The 23099-nt window shown below is 45.0% G+C and overlaps 2 protein-coding genes, 1 long non-coding RNA gene and 5 other non-coding genes across 8 annotated transcripts in view; 3 read left to right on the top strand and 5 right to left on the bottom strand.

Moving 5' to 3' along the window:
• The window catches only part of ctps1a (CTP synthase 1a), a 7779-nt gene extending 38 nt beyond the window's left edge, over window positions 1-7741 (top strand). The window contains exons 1-19 of the mRNA XM_077009740.1: window positions 1-154; window positions 787-967; window positions 1195-1365; window positions 1959-2059; window positions 2393-2509; window positions 2631-2714; window positions 2825-2905; window positions 3037-3188; window positions 3501-3633; window positions 3947-4035; window positions 4284-4378; window positions 4469-4531; window positions 4664-4707; window positions 4812-4908; window positions 5016-5071; window positions 5190-5286; window positions 5865-6009; window positions 7049-7143; window positions 7290-7741. The exon at window positions 1-154 is cut by the window's left edge and continues 38 nt beyond it. Of these exons, the coding sequence (XP_076865855.1) occupies window positions 790-967; window positions 1195-1365; window positions 1959-2059; window positions 2393-2509; window positions 2631-2714; window positions 2825-2905; window positions 3037-3188; window positions 3501-3633; window positions 3947-4035; window positions 4284-4378; window positions 4469-4531; window positions 4664-4707; window positions 4812-4908; window positions 5016-5071; window positions 5190-5286; window positions 5865-6009; window positions 7049-7133 (1788 nt within the window). The 5' untranslated portion in view covers window positions 1-154; window positions 787-789 and the 3' untranslated portion in view covers window positions 7134-7143; window positions 7290-7741. The remainder of the gene's footprint in view (window positions 155-786; window positions 968-1194; window positions 1366-1958; window positions 2060-2392; window positions 2510-2630; window positions 2715-2824; window positions 2906-3036; window positions 3189-3500; window positions 3634-3946; window positions 4036-4283; window positions 4379-4468; window positions 4532-4663; window positions 4708-4811; window positions 4909-5015; window positions 5072-5189; window positions 5287-5864; window positions 6010-7048; window positions 7144-7289) is intronic.
• A 6-nt stretch (window positions 7742-7747) lies between these two features.
• Window positions 7748-10772, bottom strand: LOC143517335 (uncharacterized). Its single transcript, XR_013131923.1, has 8 exons — window positions 10721-10772; window positions 10136-10198; window positions 9835-9894; window positions 9650-9699; window positions 9411-9460; window positions 9255-9299; window positions 9010-9074; window positions 7748-8819 (listed from the first exon to the last, which is right to left on the bottom strand). It is a non-coding gene; the product is annotated as an uncharacterized LOC143517335 (long non-coding RNA).
• On the bottom strand, window positions 9143-9213 carry LOC143517797 (small nucleolar RNA SNORD99). Its single transcript, XR_013132058.1, has one exon. It is a non-coding gene; the product is annotated as a small nucleolar RNA SNORD99 (small nucleolar RNA).
• Window positions 9530-9611, bottom strand: LOC143517788 (small nucleolar RNA SNORD103/SNORD85). Its single transcript, XR_013132049.1, has one exon. It is a non-coding gene; the product is annotated as a small nucleolar RNA SNORD103/SNORD85 (small nucleolar RNA).
• Window positions 9966-10102, bottom strand: LOC143517789 (small nucleolar RNA SNORA16B/SNORA16A family). Its single transcript, XR_013132050.1, has one exon. It is a non-coding gene; the product is annotated as a small nucleolar RNA SNORA16B/SNORA16A family (small nucleolar RNA).
• Window positions 10301-10434, bottom strand: LOC143517790 (small nucleolar RNA SNORA16B/SNORA16A family). Its single transcript, XR_013132051.1, has one exon. It is a non-coding gene; the product is annotated as a small nucleolar RNA SNORA16B/SNORA16A family (small nucleolar RNA).
• A 3818-nt stretch (window positions 10773-14590) lies between the features above and the next one.
• On the top strand, window positions 14591-20156 carry rab42a (RAB42, member RAS oncogene family a). Its single transcript, XM_077009739.1, has 2 exons — window positions 14591-14944; window positions 16439-20156. Exons 1-2 carry the CDS (start codon window positions 14730-14732, stop codon window positions 16863-16865), a joined length of 642 nt encoding a protein of 213 aa, XP_076865854.1. The 5' UTR covers window positions 14591-14729; the 3' UTR covers window positions 16866-20156.
• A 1884-nt stretch (window positions 20157-22040) lies between these two features.
• Window positions 22041-22176, top strand: LOC143517796 (U11 spliceosomal RNA). The gene has a single exon (XR_013132057.1). It is a non-coding gene; the product is annotated as a U11 spliceosomal RNA (small nuclear RNA).
• Window positions 22177-23099: the final 923 nt, after the last annotated feature.

The raw sequence follows: 23099 nt of genomic DNA, 5'->3' as shown, positions 1-23099 counted from the left end.
GTTCACTGTGTTTTACTAGAACCGATCAAACTTTCCCGGGTTTCTGGGGTTAGGCTAGCTAGCTCCAGTTTTAGACACAAACCGCCTTGATCTCATCTACTATTGCGACGCGGTAAAATTACATCAATCAAGTGAACGTGTGTTTTTAACTCGGGTGAGTTGGTGAATGCCGATGTACTGCTCACATGTGTTGATTTATTTAGCCAACTTGGCCAAGCTGCTACAGCCTTGTAATACAATGAGTGTGTATGAGAATGCGGCTAGCTAGCTACCTTTAAACACATGTAGATCAAACCGAACACTTGAATTGAAGCTACACTGATAGTTATGTCCGAAGGTCCACATCACCTTTATTTTATGGAGTGGGGGAACTCTCGTTAGAGTTCATAATTCGTCTTTTTATTCGTTAATTTGAGTTTTTCCACGTATCTTTATCTTTATCTAGCTACACTGTTGCCCTTTGGAAATGAACCGCAGTCGCTAATGTGTTAGTTGTGTTGGTATTTAAGTATTTTGTTAATTATTTATCCACCGTGGGTGTGCGATCTGCAAGCTCAGTTATCTTGGTTTTTTTTTGCGAAACTGTATCCACACAGTTTGTGAAGTAGCTCACAGAAGTAAGACACGTTACCAGAGGTGTCGATCTGTGGGTTCACGTTGTGTAAAGACAGGAGGGCAGATAAGAGGGTCAGGAGCTGGTGTTGAGTAAACAAGACACACCACGTGTGGTGTTGAGAGAAGTTTGCGATAATCAGTCTCCATGTCCATATCTTGTCCGTTGTGCAGCCAATGAACGCCACCATGAAGTATATTCTGGTCACGGGTGGCGTCATCTCAGGGATTGGTAAAGGCATCATCGCCAGCAGCGTCGGGACCATTTTAAAGTCCTGCGGCCTTCATGTCACAGCCATCAAAATCGATCCATACATCAACATCGATGCCGGGACCTTCTCTCCCTACGAGCATGGTAACACTTTTATATACTGCTCTCACCAACCAAACGTCTCTCAGATCCATTTGTTCTAGTTGGCGTGTCTTGCCAATAAATAATGGAAACTAAATATTGTTGACATTCCTGGCCATAGTGGGTTGTGTGTGTTCAAAATTGCTATACAGAGGGCCTGGGTTTTTGAATCTCTGATCACTGCTGTTCAGTTGTGCGTTGAAGCCCGATTTGGGTTGTGCTGTGTCCAGGTGAAGTGTTCGTGCTGGATGATGGGGGAGAGGTGGATCTGGATTTAGGGAACTATGAGCGTTTCCTGGACATCCGGTTGACCAGAGACAACAACCTCACCACTGGCAAAATCTATCAGTCGGTTATTAACAAAGAGCGACGGGGAGACTACCTTGGCAAAACAGTGCAGGGTAAGATCCGTTTCTCTGGAGGGTGAGCGGCAGAAAACATATTTCTCAAGCAGGGTAGTAATATGGGCTGGTGACAGCTGCACAATTTACTGACAGGCCATGACATGGTAGACACTGTATAGGATTCTAGATTTTCTTTATCATAGCATTTTAGACACCTGTTTCTGCTTCTGTACTCATGTCATGTAATCCTAACTGGTTAATATATGTAGAATCTGAGGTAGTGACCGTTGATGCACAAGTATTTGTTCAAGATCAATGAATTATTGTAATAAAACACAGTGCTTTAGAAAAGCATGTTGTGTGTATTGGTGAAACCCTACTTGTTCTGGTGAAACAACACACCAAGCTGATTGCTTCACCTAAACGCTTTGTTGCTGTACACATTCCCTTTAAAATACACACGGATCCTTTTGTAATGCTGTTGTAACAGAGGCTAAATCAGTACAGGCGACCAACTGCCATGTTATGAAAGTCCTCGCCCAGCCCTGCTCCCGCAACACTTCACTTTAGTGCACACAGCAGCTATTCTAATAGGTATTAATCCCCACCTGCCATTCATTCATTGGGGTGAAATGAATTATCCGTTGCAGTGGTGCCGCACATAACCGATGCCATTCAGGACTGGGTAATGAAGCAGGCCAAGGTGCCGGTGGACGACGACGGTATGGAGCCTCAGGTTTGCGTCATCGAGGTGAGCGCTCGGGCTGCGGCCGATGGAGGCTCCGCCGGGGAGACTGTTTACACCATACCTTACGGTTTTCACTGTTTACACCATACCTTACGGTTTTCACTGTTTACACCATACCTTACGGTTTTCACTGTTTACACCATACCTTACGGTTTTTACTGTTTACACCTTACCTTACGGTTTTTACTGTTTACACCTTACCTTACGGTTTTTACTGTTTACACCATACCTTACGGTTTTTACCGTTTACACCTTACCTTACGGTTTTTACCGTTTACACCTTACCTTACGGTTTTTACCGTTTACACCTTACCTTACGGTCGCTCGTCTGTGAAGCTGGGCGGCACGGTCGGGGACATCGAGAGCATGCCTTTCATCGAGGCCTTCCGGCAGTTCCAGTTCAAAGTGAAGAGGGAGAACTTCTGCAACATCCACGTCAGTCTGGTTCCTCAGGTGAGACCCGTTCATGAGGACGCCGCTCAACCGTGGACCTCCCGCTCCTCACTGGTATTGGATGAGCTTTTAAAACGAAGTTTCCATTCATTTCCTGATTCGCCTTGTGTTTGCTGTCCAGCCCAGTGCCACGGGTGAGCAGAAGACCAAACCCACGCAGAACAGCGTGAGGGAGCTGAGAGGGCTCGGCCTATCTCCTGACCTGGTGAGCAGTTCTTCTCCTCAAACTTGCGGTGAAGTTCATGGTGCTTCCAGGCTCGGTGACTTTATGGCAAAGCGATTGTGTGAAATCGATGATCTTGTTTCTCAACCAAGATCATGTGCCGCTGCTCCACACCCCTCGATAACCCCGTGAAGGAGAAGATCTCCATGTTTTGTCATGTGGAACCTGAACAGGTGAGTTTCGGGGGCCAGAGCTTCATGTAACAGTCTGAGCTGTGTTGAGGAACCATTATATGCTTGGCACTTTTGACATTGGGCTTGTGGGGGGAAATCACCAATTGCGCACGTTTTCTGCTCCTGCCCAGGTGATCTGCGTCCATGACGTCTCGTCCATCTACAGAGTTCCCCTGCTGCTGGAGGACCAGGGTGTGGTGAAGTACTTCTGCCGCCGGCTGGACCTGCCTATTGAGAGCAGGCCCCGGAAGATGCTCACCAAGTGGAAGGAGATGTCCGATAGGTGCGGCACACCTGGACGTCCCACGGGGATGGTTCTTATTTGACAGTACCTTTGTAGTCCATTACAAAGCTTCAGTGTATGGCTGTTTGAGGTTCTAATAGCTAATCTAATGCAGTACTTTGAGTTCATTTCAATGGGTTGTTTTTGTTTGGGGGGGGGGGGGTGATGGTTTATTTCAAAGATCATGCATATATTGGAATGAAGGGCTGGGAGCACATTACATTGGATTTTGTTTGGCACATCATCTAACCCTAGCACATCTTGGAGTATTTACACTGTGTGTGTTTGTGTGTGTTGGTGTGTGTGTCACAGATCAGACAGGCTGTTGGAGCACTGCTCCATTGCCCTAGTGGGGAAGTACACAAAGTTCTCGGACTCGTACGCCTCGGTCATTAAGGCCCTGGAGCACTCTGCCCTGGCCATCAGCCACAAGCTGGAGGTTAAGGTGAGCGCGTGTCCCGCTCTGCTTCGTCCTCCAGCACCCTGTCCTCCCCCCCGTCCTCTAGATCGATGTAGATCTGCGCTGGAACCACAGGATGAATGAAGACGTCTGGATGTGTAGGAGGTGCTCAGGCGGACTTGGCTGTCCAGCTGCTTTATAGATGCGCTCGCTTTCGTCTGTGACTTGGGGCAGGAGGGGCGGGGCTTCAGTCGTCACGCCTAAAGGGCACTCGCGTGCACCGCCTTGAGAGCCCTTGCTTGTTTTGACCTCCACGTTTGACCTCCTTCCTTTTTTTAATTTATATATATATATTTAGTATATCGACTCTGCGGACCTGGAGCCTGCTACCTTACAGGAGGAACCTGTGAAATACCATGAAGCCTGGCAGAAGTTGTGCAGTGCAGAGTGAGTGAACCACTTGCAGTCACTGTTACCTGATCGACGTTGGCATAAACATGAGGAATTTGATGCGAGCTGATCTTGAATCAGGTCGTTGAGTTGGGACCAAGTAATGTTTCGTTCCTACTATTGCTGAAAGGTCTGTGAAGACCACACTGAAGTAGGACTGTGAGTTCTTGGCTGCTGCGTTGGCTGTGATCCAACCTGATGTGTGAATGTGGAGTTCAAAGGTTCTTGTTCCTCTGTGCCTGCAGTGGTATTCTGGTACCAGGTGGTTTTGGAGTACGAGGGACAGAAGGCAAGATTCACGCCATCAGCTGGGCTCGAAAGCAGAAGAAACCTTTCTTAGGTAAGCTCGTAGGCTTCAAGGGAGTTCCTGATTGTATATCCAGAGGATCCCTCCTTTCAAATGGGTTTACCGGCATTTTAATGTTTTTAGGCGTGTGTTTGGGAATGCAGCTTGCAGTCTGTGAGTTTGCCAGGAATGTTCTGGGCTGGGCAGGTAAGTGCCGACACTTTCTTCTTCCTCTGTGCCCTTCAGCTGGGCGGGACCTTTCTGGCCACACTGAACTTTCAGAGCTTGTATTATTTAGCTGGCTCTTGCATTTTCTCACTCGTTGCTTGTATACAACAGATGCCAACTCCACTGAATTTGACCCAGAAACAACACACCCTGTGGTGAGCGACTATTTTTAATTTATATCTCAAGCTATGGCAGACGGAGCTGATAAGGCCCATGGACACAGCTGAATGACATCCAACATTTGATTGGTGTCTCGTAGGTGATTGACATGCCTGAGCACAATCCTGGACAAATGGGAGGCACGATGAGGCTAGGAAAGAGGCGGACCATGTTTAAGACGAAATCCAGCATCTTGAGTTAGAATCCCTTTTAAACATCAATCTAATTTAGTCATGGAAGATAATACAGGTTACATTTATAGAGTATTTACAATCTAAATTAAATCAAGCACATTCTCTTCCAGGAAAGCTTTACGGAGATGCAGACCACGTTGATGAAAGGCACAGACATCGTTTTGAAGTATGATGCCTCCAGACACCGTTATTCTCCATCTGCATCTAAAAAAACTGAGTTTGTGTCAAGGAAAATCCGATTCATCAACTTGCTGTGATAATGCAGTGCGACTCTGCCCATGCAGGTGAACCCAGAACTGAAGCACCATTTTGAGGAGAAGGGCTTCCACTTTGTGGGGCAGGACGTGGAGGGAGAGAGGATGGAGGTCATAGAGCTGGAGGGTGAGCGGGGCCCTTTAGTTGTGTCTGCTTAGTTTCCGTGGCGTGAAGTACTGCATGAACGTTGGGCAGTATCGGGTAAACGGAGCAGCGGCGGCCATGCTGCGTTATGAAATGTAGCGGCCGAGAGGAAGCGGGTCTAAACGGGTGGAGGGGATGTGCGAGGTTTGTGCAGATAGACGCAGTTGTATTTCCTGCCATTGTATTTCCCAATTGAATATTCACTGAAGCAAACAAACGTGTATGCATGAAAAATTCACAGTTTGTGGGCAAATTGATGTTTTTTAGTTGGTAAATCTAACTAGCATAAATCTCGTTTGTACAGTAAGCTACATTTGATCAGATGTCTCTCACATATACACGATGATGATTCCAGGAAGTAACTGCAGTTAAAGATGTAGAGACTGTTATATTCAAGGGCTGTATTCAAGGGATTGTTTTGAGTTCCTTCATCTGTACTAGCACTGTGCTTCTGAAGATCACGTACTGTATATAAAATTACAAGTGGTGGACAGTAACGTTTGCCTCAACTCTCATATGACCACTGACACTTTCTTATTTCTGTCTTTTTGCCGTGTCAGACCATCCCTACTTTGTGGGCGTGCAGTACCACCCAGAGTTCACGTCCAGACCCATCAAGCCCTCCCCTCCCTACTTTGGCCTGCTGCTGTCTGCGGCCGGGAAGCTTCACAGCTACCTCCAGAGGGGCTGCCGCCTCTCGCCACGGTACGAAGCTCAATCCTTGAACTGCATTTGAAGATCCTGACATAGCACAGACAGCATGGAACGGTGAAACCAACCAGCTAATGTGGCTAACGGTGAATTAGCCGATTAGCATGCTGCCATTTGTATAGAATTAGTTTTGCAACTCCATTTTTTCCAACCTTGTTTCATCGAGGCAGCTTATAGTTTGCTTGCAGTTGACTGTCGGCTGTCTCTGAGCTATTTTATAAGTAACTAAGGCAAAGGTACACATAACTAGGCGTGTAGCTTTGTCTGACTAGCCCTGCAAGCTAATCAACATTAAAATGACACTGTACATTGTTACTAGACTGAGCATGGTTCACACCCTTTTAAAAGGCTGAATACTGGAGGTGTCAGTGCTATGGCCCAGCCCAGAATATTAATGTTTTGTAGCTTTAACTTTTACATTACAATATTAGATTGTTACTTAAAGGAATAACACATCTTTTTGTCAGTACTTCTTCATATTATCCAAAAACCATTCTAGTGCCACCTAGTGGCCTAGATGGGAGAGCCTTTATTAAGCCCATTTTAAACAGGTGGGGCACCCACTCTGGAGCATACTGGTTCAGTACAGTAATTTTATTAATATCCTGTCAGCTGTATATTTAAAGAAAAAAATCATATTTCCTAATTTGCTGCTTTTGTGTGGTAAATGACTTTACTGCTAACATTACCAGTTCACAGAATCCGTATAAAATTGTGAAAAAACAGTATTTTATCATAGGGATGTTTTATACACAATATCGACATGACACATTTGTAACGTCAGTGGTAGATCAGGTCTTCCACCCTTAAGTCATGGTTTCTCCAAATTGCCCGTTTCAGAACCAGTAAATGAGGTGAAATCTTGCCCTGTGGTGAAGTTTCCTCAACATGTTAGCACCTTAACTTGTTGAACCACTGGACTGGGGTACCACACTAGCTGATATCAGTTCAGCAGTGAACCTGACTTGTTTATAGAAAATGTAAATTGCCCCAGTACATACCTCTACCCTTACAAAGGTGTTTGTTACCCCAGTGACACCTACAGCGACCGCAGTGGGAGCAGTTCTCCGGACTCAGAGATAGCGGAGTTCAAACTGCCTTCCATCACCCAGGACTAAGCGCTGAACAGTAGGTTCTCCACCAGTCATCCTACGGCCAGTGTTTTGTTCCAGTTATGATCCAATGATGCTTCTGGGGAAATAGTTCAATCTGATGTAGGGTTCAGTTTACTGCTATAGTGGTATGCCCACCAATTTATTCCCTCTTGTGTGCAGGTCCAGTGCAGATGTACACTGAAGAATGTTGATGTTCAACCCACCACTGCTGGCAGCTCTGTGGTGGTTTTACTACCCTGCTAGCGCGTGTTCATTTTACATAAACTGTTCTAGGTTATGACTGAATTACTGTACTTTGTCACATGCTTGGCTACTCCAGACATCAAGTTTGGTTTCCTTTGTGGTTTTCAACTGTTACTTTGTCTAGTCCATGTTAAATTATTCTATCTCCAGTGAAGTGTGCTGCAGCCTTGGTTATTGCATCAGAGATTAACGTGCTACAGACAATTTTTTTATCCCGACCATCATTCAAGGTACAAGATCATGGAAAGATAACTTAACAACCTGTGAATTCTAGTATTCTGGATTAATATTTCATGGCACCGCCTTTTTATGAAATAGAAGGCTCAAGTCTGGTGTTACATTATGTAAATAAAGTGAAGGCCATCGCATTTGTTTTTAAAGACTCTTTAATCCATTTTGTTACATTCAGGGTTCATACACTTTTTTGACAATTAATTTCCATGACTTTTCCATGACTTTCAGGCAAATTTCAATGACTATACATTCTCTAAACATATGTGTAGACATGAAAAATAAGAAAAAATCCAGGCCAAAATTCCACAGTATATCAAATTAATGAAAAGCCACGTGGTTTAATTGAAAAAAACATTTACCGTATTTTCAATATCAATATACGTTGCACCTACAAAGTTTTTTAAATGGAAAATGTTGTAGCTATAAGCCGTATCCGGGCTAAAAGTGAATCCCCGCTTACCGACGGGTCTGGTTAACGACGGACTGGAGTTACGACCGACTTTTCGTAATTTTGCGCGGTGCGCGAAGGTGCAGTGGCAGCACAGTGGAGTGTAGTGGAGTATAGTGTATGATAAGCTGAAGCAGCACAGCCTCCACCGTAGCCCATCTCGACAACGCGATCGCTCTCGCGTTGTACGCACGCAGTTTTTTTCTATACTGTATGATTAAAGCGTATCTAAATCTAGGGTCACGCTTAACGACGAAAACTGCTTTACGACAGACTTTTCAGTCTCTAACCCCATCGTTAACCGATTGGTTAACCGCACATTTTGCACGTGTCCTTGTCTTTCTCAAACCACAGCTTGTATTTGTCCAACTGAAGCAGCCATTGTTGAATCGGCATTTACCAGCATTACGCTGATTTACATGTCAAAGTACAATCTACAGCTCCGTTTGGAGTCCGTCGCTAACGCAGCGAACTAACGTGTGAAGTTACGTTAGCGGTCCGCACAATGAAAAAAAAGGCTATATATATATTTCTTCCGGTTATCAGAACGACAAACATTTATTGTGTCAAGCAAATTTCCATGACTTTTCCAAAACATTTGAGTATTTTTATTTTTTCCAAAACTTATCCAGGCCTGGAAATTGTTATTTTCAAATTCCATAACTTTTCCAGGTTTTTCATTACCGTACGAACCCTGTACATTCCATCAAGTTGAAAATCATCCAATCAAGGTTTTCAAAAGGTTCAACCATTTCTTCACCATCCTGAGCAAGAGAGGAGGAAAAGAATGCATCAGTGCTGCACTAAACATGGCTCTACTCTCACCCACCCCAGTCACCAGCTCAGTCCCATATCCGCAAATTTCATCCAGCAGTCCAAGAAAAAACAAGGGTGTCATCATAGACTGGGATTTCTGACCATTACAGTAACAACCCAGATCATTTTAAGGCTTACCGGTGTAATGGAAAAATCCCGCACGACGTGATCACGCGTCCTTCCGCAGGTTCACACCTACCAGACTGACGGGGGGAAACCAGAACACATTTAAGACGTGCACGCAGACACATGTACAGCAGTACACGTTGCTTTCTGACCTCAGCCCCATATCCGCAAGTTTCATCCAGCAGTCACCAAACAAACTAATCATCCTTGATCAGTAACAAAGCATGAATACATTCGTTTATAGTGAACAGACATACCTGGTGTTCGACCAGACACCCTGGGCCCTTTGCACCAGCGTAGCCCTAGACGAAAGTTAACATGTTAGTCAAGTGTCCACAAGCACTGGAATATATTCATTGTTTGGAAGGCAGTCAATCGACTGCTGCTAGCATAAGATAGCTGAGCTCCCTTACTTCAACACGTAGCTGGAGAATCTCTCATGGTTACAGGGGACGGTTCACCCCTACAACGGAAAAACAACCATGAAGACGGCACAAGTGGAAGAACCGCTAGAATGATCCATTCTCCACATCCTGACTCAGGAAAATGAGGATTTTAAATTGTCTCATAATCGAAGTTCTCTCAGATAGGGCAAGTGGGTCATCAGTGTCAGGCCAACATTGGTGGTGAGTGAGGAGGATTTCCTGTTTACCTTTTCCCATAGAGCTCTAGGGCATCACCTCAGGCCCACCTTCAGCTCAGCTAGAAAGGAACACACCACACATTTAAAAGCCAATATAACGGCACCAAGATTCAGTTGTGTAACAATGCACATTGCTCCAGCTCTTTCAGGAAGTCATAACTCAGTTGTAATAAGTGTATAAGGATGCAATTTACCAGCAAAGATGACCAGGGTTCCTTCAGTGGTAATATTGTAAACTGCACATTCTTCCAGACCTGTAAGGCAAAGAAGTTACATGTCAGAAGGCTTTTTGATCATTTACTAGTCTAACTACTACTGCTGTGCACTTTGTCCTTTTCCTTAATGTTGCTGACACGACTAAAGTCAGAGCCGTACAGCGACCGTCGGTAAAAGTATTTATTTAGGTCACTTTTTGACCGTACCTGCTACAAGATAACAGGGGCGGCTTCGATAAGGACCATGATGCGGGACACGTCCACGCAGGTCTGTATTTACCTGGACCAGAACACCGACCGAAGAGCTCCATCACCAGCTGCTGACCTCTCTCCGCCGGGTTGACTGCAACAAAGTAAAAATACGACCGAGCGATTAATCCTAGATAGAAAACCGCAATACAAGCCGCATCATTTCAGGACGTTTTTCAGGACTGAACCCAGGAGCGTTTATCTTCCCCCCATAATGTTGCCAATCCGTTACACGCAAACAGACGACGACCGTCGGAGGATGTTACTATAGGCGCCTTGTTGACCGATTTAACCAGAACATGGACAAAACCGACTTCGATAAGGGCCGTGAAACTTTCAGAAAAATTGATAAATTTCACTAAAGAGCAAAAATATATGAACACCAAGTTAGCGTTCATTGTAGGTTACAGTATTTTAAGTAAACAGCCTTGAAGTATTGGTAGTACGGTACGAGGCATGAGATCTCCCCCACGTGCAAAATAATTCAATACATCGTTTTGCAGGTTGAAAATACGTAAAGACACATTTTGCTGAAGTCACACCACCTACATTTAGAAGCGGATATCGCTAAATATCACAAACAGAAGTCAGATGATTAAAGATTGCAAATACGTACCCATACCGCTGGAGTGTTGAAGAAAGAGGAAGTGCGCTAGCGGCGTTTCCTCTTATTTCCCAGTTTCCTTTGCGCTGATTGGTCAGATTATTGCGTTAAACCCCAGAGCATCATGGGAGATACAGTTCGAATCCAAAAAACATGCACAAACGTGGTCACTTGTTTAATCATGATGTATTTATTTTAAATTTAATTAATTTAACTACAGTGAATTACCTAAATCGCATTTGGCATTTAGACGTAGACATGGTATATAGCTAGAAATCCATAGTTGGCATTACTTTATCCGTGTGGATTAGCCTAATCAGTAAAACCCTGTGGGGATTTCTAGGCAATTGAAATCCGCCCCGCCCTGCTCCTCTCTCGTAATAGGTTTTTAATTTTACTAACCAAAAATCTTCGCAGGGTCCTTAAAAAGCGTGAGTCCCATACGCTCGTGCGTGCCTCCAATAATACCGTGCCAGATTGATGATCTTTAAGAATGTAAATATTTAAGCTAACCAGTGATTGGTATTTGGTAGCGTTAAAATAGTAGAAAGAGTGAGAAAAACCTAGAAATTAGAAAACACGTAAATCACATTTAATAAATAATAAATGAATAAAAACATCGGTCTCCTTGTTTGGCTAAAATGCTGTATCACGTTTAATACGTAGCTATTATGATGTAATCGAGATACTATGGATGGTGGGAGGATCTAGATCCAGCTCCACCCCCTGGACTTTTGATTCTGCAGCGACGGGTACTTGATGTAATCTACAGACAGCTCCAGTCATATATAATGTAAAAGATTTGGCTACCACGTAGAGAATACTCAATAACAATTGGATTTATTTTGTAATAATCCAATCCCCACAGGGTTCCTCCATACATACACACACACTCACCCACACACCCCCAACCACTTATCCCTGACAATGTGAAGGCACTTGCACTACACACACTACTTCACTGCGACAGGGACTCCCTTGTATATATACTCCATATTGCACATGGCACAATTTGCACTAACCAAACCTACCTCTTACACTTCTCTCTCTAGTGAAGTGTCTGTTTTATATTTTGCACTCTGTATATTGTACTGTCTGTATTGTGTTGTACTGTCTATCTGTTGCACTTATGTCCTGTCTGCACTGTGTCTTATGTTGCACCATGGTCCTGACCTGGAGGAACGTTGTTTCGTTTCACTGTGTACTCTGTATGTAGTTGAAATGACAATAAAACATTGTCATTTCAACTACATACAGAGTACACAGTGAAACGAAACAACGTTCCTCCAGGTCAGGACCATGGTGCAACATAAGACACAGTGCAGACAGGACATAAGTGCAACAGATAGACAGTACAACACAATTTGTACTGTCTATCTGTTGATTTGACTTGACTTGACTTGTTATGTCTTGGATTCCTTCCTGCCGGGTCAAATCTGACCGATTTACAAATTCAGATTCATAAATATTGTGTTTTACATATGATTGCTTCAAGGCCTTATGGTATCCTCCACAATATGTATACTTGAACATATGAAAGTGATGATTACCTCTTTCATTTATGTTGAGTGCTAATCAACATTGTTAAACCTGTAGTGTTCCTGCTCAAAAGTGATCACCATAGGAAATGAATGAGTATCCAGACTATATTCATCTATCAGACAGAAAACGTCCCCATACACACAACCCCAACTCACACACACACACACACACACACACACACACACACACACACACACACACACACACACACACACACACACACATACACACACACATATTTATTTCACTCCTTTTACTCTGAGCACAATGAGTAGGCGACTGACCAAGCGGTTATCTGGGTATCGAAGAGGTTCTGGTCCAGGTTCTTGGACATGATGAAGAGGACACTGAAATTGAAGCAGAGATAGAGGAGGATGTCTCGGAAGTGGAAGACAACACAGATTTAGATCCAGACTTTGAGGAGACTGACCAATCAACAGATGGAGAGGGTCAGGCACCTGAGGAGAGATTCCAGTCCAAGAGTTGAACACTTGCTCTGGTCTTCATCCGCCCAAGACAGAGGAAGTAGAGCGAGAGAGGACAACATCATAAAGATGACGCCAGGGCCAACATGGTATGCGGCATCTCGTGTGGATGACAAGTCCAGCATTCAACTCTTCTTACCAGAGTCCATTGTAATTATACAGGAGAAGACAAACCTGGAGGGGAAGTGTGTGTTTGGGGACACCTGGAGAGAAATTGACCTGGTAGACCTCTAAGCCTACATAGGTCTGTTGATTTTAGCAGGAGTATATTGCTCAAACAATGAGGCTACAAAATGTCTGTGGGATCCAGTCTGGCAGGCCTATAGTCTGGGCAACCAGCCCCAGGCCCAGCCCCACCTCCAGCTCCAGCCCCAACCCCCAGCCCTAACCCCAGCCCCACCTCCAGCTCCAGCCCCAGCCCCAGCCCCAAACCAGCCCCACCTCCAGCTCCAGCCCTAACCCCAGCTCCAGCCCTAACCCCAGCCCCACCTCCAACCCCACCTCCAACCCCAGCCCCAACCCCCAGCCCCAACCCCACCCCCAGCCCCAACCCCAGTCCCAGCCCCCAGCCCCAGCCCCCAACCCCAGCCCCATACCCCAGCCCCCAGCCCCCAGCCCCCAGCCCCAGCCCCAACCCCAGCCCCATACCCCAGCCCCCAGCCCCAGCCCCAGCCCCCAGCCCCAACCCCAGCCCCAGCCCCCAGCCCCAGCCCCCAGCCCCCAGCCCCCAGCCCCCAGCCCCCAGCCCTCAGCCCCAACCCCAACCCCAACCCCAGCCCCTAGAGACAACAAAACAACAATGAGATGCTGCAAATGTGATGAATATGTTTGCAAGGCCCACTCTGACCTGAGTGCCACACACACACACACACACACACACACACACACACACACACACACACACACACACACACACACACACACGCACACACATGTTGAGTTTGGTTTTTGGTTTTCAACTTCTTTTTACATGATCATTTTGTAATACATTTTCAGTGCCTATTTGTATTGTCTAATTCTATCATTTCATGTTAAACTCTATTTTGAGACATTGTTCACAGCTAAAGATTGTTTAATAAAACCAGTGAATTTGGTGGTGAAAAATATTTTTTTGATTTATTAATTTAGTTTTGACCGGGAACACTAAAGCAAGGAGCGGGAGGTGAACACGACAGGATGTAGCATGCGTTAGTGCCATCCGCTGGCCTGTACAGCACGTGTTCAGGACCATGGACAGGGGAAGTATCTGCCTCCATCCATTATCAAGCCTCAAACCGATGCGCTTTAGTTTTTGTAAGGAGAACCTAAATTAGGACATAAACATACAAACTAAATAATTTCATACGTATATATTCAAATAAATTGACACTAAGCTAAAATCCCATGAATTAACACACGGTGTTCATGTTTGTGCAACTGTAATACAGCAAGAGTTCATTTAACAACGGATTCGCTATGTTCACGGAGCCGTCAGAGCTTTAATTGTTGCCCTTTGAGAACAGATTTATTACGATAATTTACAGAAATGTATGATTCTGAGGTCAAATTAATTTAATTGCATTCATTTAATAGCAAAGCATTTAAATTACATCACGACGAACGCTCTCAATTCGGAAGTTCCCACATAACACCTTAACAAAATCATTGCCAATGTGCCAAGTTTTAAATCGCTCATAATTTGTCTACTCAGTTTAAACGATATAAAAACGGCAGGTGTTAATATAACACCGGGAGGTTTGACCTATGTACATGTAGTGCGTGGCCAGCAAACGTTAAGATTTAGTGGCCAGTGTCGTAACCGAGTAAACGAGCCAACGCTCAGGTGCTCCGATCAGGAGATAAAGCGGATCCGTGGTCACGTGACTGCTGCAGTCCCAGCGCTCGCGCACACGCGCGCGCCTCTTCCTCAGAACGGGCCGCGTCCTCGATGTAAACACCGTCGTCGCGCGCTTTGTTTTAGAATCCTTCCCCTCGTGCGCCCACAGCGTCATGCGATGGATATTTTGTGGCAGTATCAGTTCAGGATCATCTTACTTGGGGATTCGACGGTGGGGAAGTCGTCGCTGCTGAAGAGGTTCACGGATGGCGTTTACAGCGACGTGGCGGACCCCACGGTCGGTGTGGATTTTTATGCCCGCTCGTTAGACATCGAGCCGGGGGTGAAGATCAAGCTGCAGCTGTGGGACACGGCGGGCCAGGAGCGCTTCAGGTCGGTGTCGGTGGTTTGCACGAGTCCGTCTTCTGGTTAAATGTCTCCCCGCGTCGGACGCACCTGAGCAAACGTGTCTCAGATATTCTGACATGCATTTTCTCACATGCGTTTCATTGCACGACATCATAGCGTCAGATGTGTGAAACACCAGCTTACATGAACATTAGTCACGATGGGAGTTTGATGTATCGCTCTCGGTCCTCCGCCTGGCGCAACGTCAACGTCCCCACTAAACCAAATAAACCACGACAAGCAGTTCGTTATATGACGGCCTCGTTTAGCTGTCATGAGCCGCATACCGTTTTCATGATGAGAAATGCGTAATATAGCCTTGTAATCAAAATAATTTAGCATTAAGGCATCTTTAAATGACAGCATGGGTATTTTCATGGAACCACTACTAGCTGGCATGTTTTATACCGCCCCCCCCCCCCCCCCTCCCTCCCCGCCAACGCCCCCTTAGTTCAGCTGGGCCCTTGGAGTAGCTACATGTGGAGTACTTTACTACTTAATACTGAGTGAACGAATGGGGTAAATAAACATTTTATATTCATTCATTTGGCCCATCACCCCCCCCCCCCCCCCCCAGGCTGAGAGTCAGCCTCAGATCTAATGGGTTACACAACCTGTGCTCTCAGAACCTCAATTCGGCTTCTCATTCTGTATTCAAAAGCACTGCTTAGCTCGGGGTTGTGCAAATATGTACACCCTTTTCCTAAAGGACATGAGGTTTTCACTATAAGAGCAATCACATGTGCTCTGGCTTATAGGCAACGCGTTTGGCCTGGCTGTGGTGGCAATACCAACCCCATGGTTTAAAATGCTCTTGTTCTGTTTATGTAATATGGATCACTGCGTTTATTAGTATTACTGTACATGTGCAGGCTTATTTCGTACTATGCAGGATTATTTTCTTTCTTATTAACACGCAAACTGATTAACATAATAAGACACTGTATGCTGCTCATTTGTATGGTCTGCCTCTTGTCAACAATGCTAAAATCACATCGCACCAGGATTTGAAGTAATTTGGCCTTTCAGGGGTCATGGAGACACTTATTCTGTTCAACAGGCTGATGTCAAATACATTACAGTTGTTCCTGCTGCTTTGGCCCAAGGAGATTCCCGTTCCAATGGGATCTTGCCTGAAGATGATGCATTGGAGCATTTTTGTTGTTGAAATATCTGCTTCCAGACGTTCACATTGTTTGGTTCCTCATGTTCTCACCCAGCCCTCGTTATGTTCAAGTCTCGTTCCGTTGTTAGTGCAGTTTGACCCAGTTTTTTTTGTTTCAATAAGGTGCTCACACATTTAGCTTCACATATTTTCATGTATCCTGAATAAAATGAGGTATGGTAGTTATATTTCAAATCGATTCTGTTATTCAAAATTTCTAATAGTAAATAGGTAGAAGTGTTATTAAATGGGCAGGGGGAACCTGGATCTCTGAAGGTGCTGTTGCGCTGAATTTGGTGCTGCTGTCTTTTCAGGTCCATCACTACTTCCTACTATCGTAACTCTGTGGGCGGGCTCCTTGTGTTCGACCTGACCAACCGCAAGACCTTCGAGCACGTGCGCGAGTGGCATCGCGAGGTCAGCGAGCACATCCTGCCGCACCACATGGTCTACATCCTGGTGGGTCACAAGAACGACCTGGGCCGCGAGCGCAAGGTGACCCGCGAGGAGGCGGAGCAGCTGGCCGGCGAGCTGGGCGTGCGCTACGTGGAGACGTCGGCCAAGTGCAACTGTAACGTGGAGCGGGCCTTCGAGCTGCTCACGCGCGACATCTACGAGCTGATGAAGATGGGCGAGATCGCCACGCGGGACGGCTGGGACGGCGTGAAGAGCGGCCTCACCGCCAAGGTGCTCTACCCCGCCGAGGAGGAGGCCGAGAGGGAGAAGGGTTGTAACTGCTGAGGTCTTTGCCGAGTCGTGCACCTCACGCTTTCACTCCGCCGTGTTGCCCGCCGGCCTTCTCCGAGGCCCTGGGGCCTCATCACTGCTCACCCCAGCACCTTTTTTTTTTTTTTTTTTGCCCTGTCGACGCTCTCCATGGTGAGAAATATGGTTCTCGTCATCAAGAGCCGTGGATAAGCTCCGGGTTTGACGAATCTGAACTCGAACGGACTGAGCGCAGCTCTCGGAGGAGGGAGGTCAGACCCAGGAAGGCGTTTGCTATTATTGGACGACTTGGAGGATCTTTTTGATCTGCTGCCAGACTGTCACTTTCAAAAGTTCTCCATGTCCTCCATGATCCAGCTCTAAGTCTCATCCCACTGGTAGTGAGTTTAGACAGTGTGTACTGTACACTCTCTCTGTAGAAACCTAGAAATGCTCCAGGTCTTTCTCCATGTAATGGCCAAAAACTTTAGAATGTATTTTTTTTTTTGTTTCATTAAGGTGACCAAACATTAGTCCATATATTTTTGGGTTTCCTGAAAAAATAAGATATGTTAGTTGGATTTCAGTTATGTGAAAATATGTAACTCATAATAGCACAGTTAAGAGGTAAAAGTGTCATTGAAATGGTTAGGGAGAAACTGGGTCACCCTTTCATTTGGCTTTGTAAAGTGCACACAGAGAACATTTTTATAATTTCCTCTGAAATATTCTGGTATCACTCTTTCCATACTACTCTGTCTTGTAACCAGTCTAAATCAATATCTGTCAGGAATACCATGTGCATACTTGCCAAAACAGTAAACACTCCATCCAACCGATGGAGTGTTGTAATGTATAATCTTGTAATGTAATAACTTTAAAATATGTAATATGCATCATCAAGATAACACTTCATCAGCTCAAGAATCCAAATGTACCCCTGGCCCACCCCAGGCCGCCCCCCTGTGGTCCGACCACTGAGTCATGAAAGCACGCCTGTGCCACCTGCTCCGTTTGGCTTCTCCGCCCACGGCCGGCCCCAAGACAGCAGCATTCCAACAGGCTCGCTTTGGGCAGGCGAGCAGCTGACGGAGGCGGAGAGGTGGGCGGAGGGCTACGGTGGGTGTGTGACCTTCCTCTCTGCTCCAGGGGAGCTGGCACAACCATTAGTTTAGCCTCGCGCAAGCCGCTTGACTTTGGTACTTGCCCCAAAGCGTAGACGTGTGCACTCAAAGTGTTTTAGATGTGTATTTGACATATGCATCCATTGTTACCTCTACTACTCTCAGATTCTGTCTGTTATTTTAATATACCGATTGTGAGCGAGATGAGACATTCATGACTCATTTTTGGGCCTAACTCTTTAATGAATTCCATAGGTCTGATGGCAGCCTTTTAAATAATTTTACAGGACACGTGTGTAACGGTGATGCATCTTAATTGGCTTTGCTAACCAAAGCGCGACTTATCCCTTTATTCCGAATCGAGCTTGTGTACTCGACAGAGTCAGACCCATGTGACCAATGACCAGTACACCACAGGACTGTAGTTCACAGCTCACATTGCCTGGGTTACGTCTACATCTCATCAGCATGTCCAGACATTCACTCATTCCTGATGTAGTTGACCGCATGCAGTTTCTGTTCTTTGTATACTTCACCCAGTTAGTTTTGCCAAGTGCAGCAGTGTGCGCGTGGGTGTATGTGTGTGAGCAAGTGTGTGTGTGTGTGCGTGAGTGTGTGGGCGCATGTGGGTGCTTCTGGTGTGCTGTAACACAGATGCACATAGGGGCCTCCAGAATGGGCTGTACTGCGACTTAAATGATGCTCGGGGAGATATTAGTAGCTGGTACATCTTCACTCAGAATAACCAGGCTCTGAAAACCATTTTACATATGAATCCCTACAGCTCATCCATCTCTTCAATATAGAAATGCACTGATCTTTTATGAAATACTAAAATGTATTTTCTCTTTTTGTTCCCCCATCAATTTAGGTTGTAATGCAATATGCCTTTCCATAATCATACAGGCATCATTACAGCCAACACAGAGGAAGTTACTCCATGTAATTTTGGTTAATTCAGTATTCAGTTTTCAGTCGGATCGGATGCGATTGCGGAACACGGGGCCACTTGTGAGCTGCGCGTGATGGTTCTCCCAGTAGTTCGCTCAAAGCTGCTATCCACTCAGTGACGGCGATTCTTCACGTACGCTCTTCATGTAAATGCCACTGAAACAGGGTTCATTTTGTACAAGTGTATTTGATATCAAAGCTGCTTTCAGTGTCTGCTGTAATATAAATGCTATTTTTTTATTATTTGTATTTTTTGGTGCATGCAACTTCAGTTCCTCCCAATCATTTAGTTCAGACATGCTTGAGCACAGGGGTGCAAAGCTGCACTCCAGTCGTGACATAAGTCGACCCCCCCAAATTAATCACAGCATTAAAACTTGATCAAGTACAAAACAGATTGTGGATAGTTATTCTAAGCTGGGGGTGTAATAACTGAAATATATTCAAGTACCTATTGTAGTATAATTTCTTAGAAAGATGTAAGAGTATTATACAGTACATATCAGCTGACAGTGAAAGGCCAACGGACATGATCACAAGATCTATAAAAAGTTATGAACTAGATACTAAAAGGTTCTGTTTCTGGATGACAGTAACTACAGGGCCTCACATTATATGGGCTTTGCACAGTAATAAAGTAGCCTACTGTCAAAGTTCATTACTGCAGTGATCTGTAAAGGATACATACATTGAACAAATGCACTACATGCTTTATTTATATGCTACCTGATTACTAAATGCTTAATTGAGCTTCCTTTTTATAGTCATTTTTATTATCTTGCCATTGCTTTACTTAATACATTGTACAATGGCGCCCCTCTGTGGTGGCACAAAACTGCAGTGACCTAATTTTATTCCAAAAGGTTATGGAGGTGGAATTTTAAGAGATTCTGTATCTGTGGTAAAGTACTGTTGTAACCTGTTTCAGGCATTCTCAGTCACCATTTGGACTAGTAAATCTGCTTAAAGATAAATTCACTACAATAAATATAGCTATTCAAAACAGGAAAAGGGTATGATCGCATTTTTAAAACCTTTTCTGCACCCTGTATCGATCAAATCATAGGCAGCCGACAAGCTCCATCCTGGGACATGAAATGTTGAGACTAGCACAAACGGATGGGCAAAAAGACACCAATAGATGTTACAGCTAATGCTTCTACCAGTTATGTGCAACAAGCATTTCGACTTTGTAAAGTGTCAATATATCTTTGTGATTTAATGCGTGTCGTAAAATAAATGATTTATGTTTAAATAAGACGACTCTGCTAACTGCATTTCCTTCAGAGTTTTTTGGATTTTGAAGTGATAGCTTTTCAGAAACATTCTGCGTGTGTGTGAACATTTGTATTATATAACAGGATACTTCCTAGTTATAATTCATCTTCAGTTTACAAAATGTAATAATAATAATAACAACAACGATAATAATAATTATAATAATAAGAGGCAGTTAGAGCAAATATAGATCCTGAAACTTCCCACAAGGCCTGGGAGTCAGAACAGAACCTGCTAAATATCAGACAGCCTGAATCTGAAGAACGTTTTCACATTCGCTGTTTTTGTGACTATTTGCAGAAGTATCTAGTGAGACCTGCTATGTTGTATGGACTGGAGACAGTGGCACTGACAAAGAGACAGGTGAGGGAGATGGAAGTGTCTGAGATGAAGATGTTGAGATTCTCATTTGGAGTGACGAGGAAGGATAGGATCAGAAATGAGTTTATTAGAGGATCAGCACATGTAGCATGTTTTGGAGATAAAGTTAGAGAAGCGAGATTGAGATGGTTTGGACATGTACAGAGGAGGGAGGAGAGGTATATTGGTAGGAGGGTCTTGAGGATGGAACTTCCAGGCAAGAGGAGGAGAGGTAGGCCTAAGAGGAGGTTTATGGATGCAGTGGTAGAGGATATGAGAGTGGCTGGTGTATCAGTGGAGGACACTTAGGACAGGGCCAGATGGAGGAGTTTGATCCGCTGTGGAGACCTCTAAATTGGAATTGCAGAAAAAGAAGAAGAAGAAGAAGAAGATCTGTGCACTGTAATTGTGCACTGTAGCACTGCTGGCTCATTCTGTCGTTACATGGATGCCTGAAAACTTGTGGCGATGTCTCCAACTTTACCTCGTTTCTGCCTTTAGCGTGTCCCTCTGAGGCCCAATCAGGCCCTTTGCTAAGACTGAAAATAAATGTTGGAGTCAAAGTTTCTCAAAAGGCTTCATAAGAAACTTTAAACAAAGATGTTCTTTCCCGAAAGTTTTGTTCACTTCCGATTTGACATGATTTGTAATGGCAAAGTAATACAGCTAATAGCTCTGAATCACGTGGCACTCATTACTGATCTGTAGTATGAGAGTTTTGACGATTTTATATGTCTTTATACACTGTATTGCCTCCAAAAGGTTTATTTGGACCAAACGTTACATATCTCACAAGAACCTCAACCTATGAAAGTGTTTCAAATTAGGAGATGATAATTTACATGGTTTATGATTTATAGCAGTCTTGATCATATAAGACAAAGCTGCGGTGATCGGTGGCTGGATACCACATAGAATAAAAAATTCAACCTTTTTAAGAATTAGGGCATGTTTGTATCATAGCTCCCCCTAGTGACCACTAGCGTTCACGTTGTAATTCGCTTTGGATAAGAGCGTCTGTAATGTAAATGTAAATGTAGTGGGCAGAACATAAAGGTTGTGCATTTTAATTGGCTTGAGCCAATGAATCAGAATCTGCGATGATTTTGTCTCTAGGACTACCTCCTTGAATCGTAATAATAATACTGAGTATAATAACACTGAGGAAGTTTCTCAGTTGTTTTCATATACCGGAGTCAACAAAGCTAATCGTAATTTTTTTAACTACCTTGCGGAGTGGCGCTCTGATTTCCTATTGGACAGACGGCATGTCTATCAGGGAGAGTACATATCCCATAATGCTTCGCAAACGAGTTTCTCAGATTTATATAAAATTTCAATTTTGCTGACAAAAAGGTCTTACAAGCATACAAAGGAAGCAGCTACTAAATTACACAATGTCGGATTCATGCCAAATAAACGTTATAATAAAAATGGTCACCATAGCCGAGACGCACGGTGTGTTTGGGGTCGTTCTCAACACGCGTAAGGCTGGATTAAAAAGGGCATCTGTCGTGACTGACACAGTAGGGGAAGGGATCCTCTGACCTTACTGCGGAATCGCTATCAAGAGATTTCGGATGCACAATTTTTAAAAACTGGGGTTGCTAATGATCGCTTGTCTTGGCGCCCCACAAAAAACTGGTTGAAAAAAATAACACATCATAGTGTCTGTATCACAGAACACACGATGATAAAACAGACAGTAAAGTGGCTTTATAATAAAGTTTGTGTTTCAATACCGTACTTCAAATACCAAATAAGTAGCGCATAGTGTTTTTTCAGCCGTTTTTATTGTACAGAAAGGGCTGAACGGGCAGTATGTGGCAGGAGACCTCGCATGGGTTGTGCTGCAGCAGCTACCAGGAAGTCTGGCTCCACAAACTGCGCATGTTCGCCAGGCGTTCAGAAAGGATGAGTCCCGCGTCGTTGTAAAACGGTAAGGTCGGCCAAACCCCCCCAATTTAGTTCTTTAATCCCGGCGTACGGCCGTCGTAACAGGTCGTCGTGTGTGAAAGTTTACGGTTAGCGAGCGGAGAGCGGCCGCGAGGTTGCCGGTAGAGACGCGTCCCCCCCTCCCCCAGAATGGCGGAGCAACGTCGTCGTAGCGCTGTTGTGTGTGTACGTGCCGCCGCACACGAGACGTCATTCTGAGGGGGAGTCAGACAGCCAGACGCGTCTCGGCCAACGTACCGTGCGTGTTGTGTGTGTTTTTTTTTTTTTTTTTTTTTACAACCCAGCGGCGCCACGCACGGCCCTCCGGCCCCTCTTAGCGCTCTTCTCACCCACCGGTGGGAGCCGCCCGCCCGGAGGGAGACGTTGTTTTCTGAGCGGTTTTAGCTTAGCATGCTAGCTTGTAACAGCGGGACGTGAGAAAGTGAGTGGGCGCGTTGGGCGGGCGGCTAACTGGCTAACGGGCTAGCGGCTAACGCCGCTTATTCAGCAGCAGCTCGCTAGCATAGCAGCTAACGTTCGTGTAGCTAAACGATGGGGCCGACATACAGTGTTCTTATATCAGCGTCCGGGGCAGCACCGACGCCTGACACTCGGGTACTGG

The sequence above is a fragment of the Brachyhypopomus gauderio genome, chromosome 6 (genome assembly GCF_052324685.1).
Source record: "Brachyhypopomus gauderio isolate BG-103 chromosome 6, BGAUD_0.2, whole genome shotgun sequence".
In the NCBI taxonomy this organism is placed as follows: domain Eukaryota; kingdom Metazoa; phylum Chordata; class Actinopteri; order Gymnotiformes; family Hypopomidae; genus Brachyhypopomus; species Brachyhypopomus gauderio.
The sequence above is the reverse complement of the archived record's forward strand: the minus strand, read 5'-3'. Positions and strand labels throughout refer to the sequence as shown.